This window comes from Perkinsus marinus, assembly GCF_000006405.1.
Source record: "Perkinsus marinus ATCC 50983 genomic scaffold scf_1104296972370, whole genome shotgun sequence".
Lineage (NCBI taxonomy): Eukaryota > Perkinsozoa > Perkinsida > Perkinsidae > Perkinsus > Perkinsus marinus.
In genome coordinates this window covers 1-1,237 of record NW_003201782.1, presented here as the reverse complement: position 1 = coordinate 1,237, position 1,237 = coordinate 1, and the positions used below count along the sequence as shown (strand labels likewise).

At 47.5% G+C, this 1,237-nt stretch overlaps 1 protein-coding gene across 1 annotated transcript; it reads left to right on the top strand.

Moving 5' to 3' along the window:
- Window positions 1-442: 442 nt before the first annotated feature.
- On the top strand, window positions 443-1,223 carry Pmar_PMAR012294 (cellular nucleic acid binding protein, putative). The gene is made up of 4 exons (XM_002766612.1): window positions 443-591; window positions 635-762; window positions 812-930; window positions 980-1,223. The coding sequence occupies exons 1-4, from the start codon at window positions 472-474 to the stop codon at window positions 1,045-1,047; spliced, it is 435 nt and encodes a 144-aa protein (XP_002766658.1). The 5' UTR covers window positions 443-471; the 3' UTR covers window positions 1,048-1,223.
- Window positions 1,224-1,237: the final 14 nt, after the last annotated feature.

Sequence of the window (1,237 nt, the reverse complement as noted above, 5' to 3'; positions counted from 1 at the left end):
TTGCTTCTAGTGATCGTTCTACTGTGCTTCGTGGGTCGAGACTTCTCGAGCCGTGTATGCGAGCTTTACTGCAGGGAAGAGACTGTTATGTCCCTAACATGGCAAGCGGGGAAGTGCTGCCGTTGGAAATGATGGAGATTCTACTCAAGCGAGAGATGCATTCACTGCGGTTTTGATGATGAACAGTTGTTATGTAGCATTGATAGTGTTCACAGTGTCACCGGAAAGTTTCCTTCTCACTATTGGTTTGCATTCATCAGTTGGCATTTTCGGGAGGGAGAAATGTCCTCACCGGGGATCGAACTTGCAGCCTTGCTCCGCTGTAGTCTATAGCGTTTAAGATTTTTGGCATTAGCGCTCGCCATAGCGATCGATTTGTTATCATCGTGGGGGGATTATCGTGAGCTGAGGGATTTGTGTCCTCAAGGATTCCATCTATGTTAGGGTCTAGTTATCGTACGTTTACTAATAATGACTGATACTGCTGAAACTACCACCACTACTGAGCGCGTTTCCTCCTCAACTTGCTTCATCTGCAACGAGCCTGGTCACTTCGCCAGAGATTGCCCTCAGGCTAGTAGCAGCACTCGTGTAAGAATTACGATTGGTGTGGTATGAATATATCTTCTATTAGCCTACTGGTCGTCGCCCTATGAACTGCTACAACTGTGGCAAGCCCGACCATCTCGCTCGTGATTGCCCTAATGAGCAGACCAACCAAAGGCCTTGCTTCAAATGCGGTCAAGTCGGTCACTTCGCCAGGTGAGACCACAGTCCAGTATTCAGTTATGAATTAACCTCATTTTCTCAGGGATTGCACTGCTCCCGACACCCGGGCATGTTTCCGTTGTGGCGAGACCGGTCATCTTGCTCGTGACTGCCCTAACGAGGACACCAGGCCCGAGAGCGATCGCGCTCCTCGTGGACGTGGTAAGCAGTTTGCCTATAGTTCTTAGTTGTTGAGTATTGTTCTTGTCAGGTGCTGAGGGCAGGAACTGTTTCAAGTGTGGTCAGCCTGGTCACTTCGCCAGAGACTGCCCTAACTAAGCCTTGGTGTTTTTACTAATGATGATTGAAATAGCATTTATTCATCATTTGTTGAAATGCTCGGCCCTCCTCGAGTTTTCTTGCGACGTTGTTGGTTGTACTAGCAGTTTCACGACGTTTACTGTGTTGTCCATTTACACGATAAATAATAGCGGTTGTTGATAAGTACCACGATAATTACTCGGAAATT

Excerpts from the sequence above, each read along its gene's own strand:
- Pmar_PMAR012294 (XM_002766612.1), top strand. The coding sequence starts at position 472 with ATGACTGATACTGCTGAAACTACCACCACTACTGAGCGCGTTTCCTCC. Across the intron at positions 592-634 it reads AGGCTAGTAGCAGCACTCGT|CCTACTGGTCGTCGCCCTAT; the intron begins GTAAGAATTACG and ends ATCTTCTATTAG. Across the intron at positions 763-811 it reads CAAGTCGGTCACTTCGCCAG|GGATTGCACTGCTCCCGACA; the intron begins GTGAGACCACAG and ends TCATTTTCTCAG.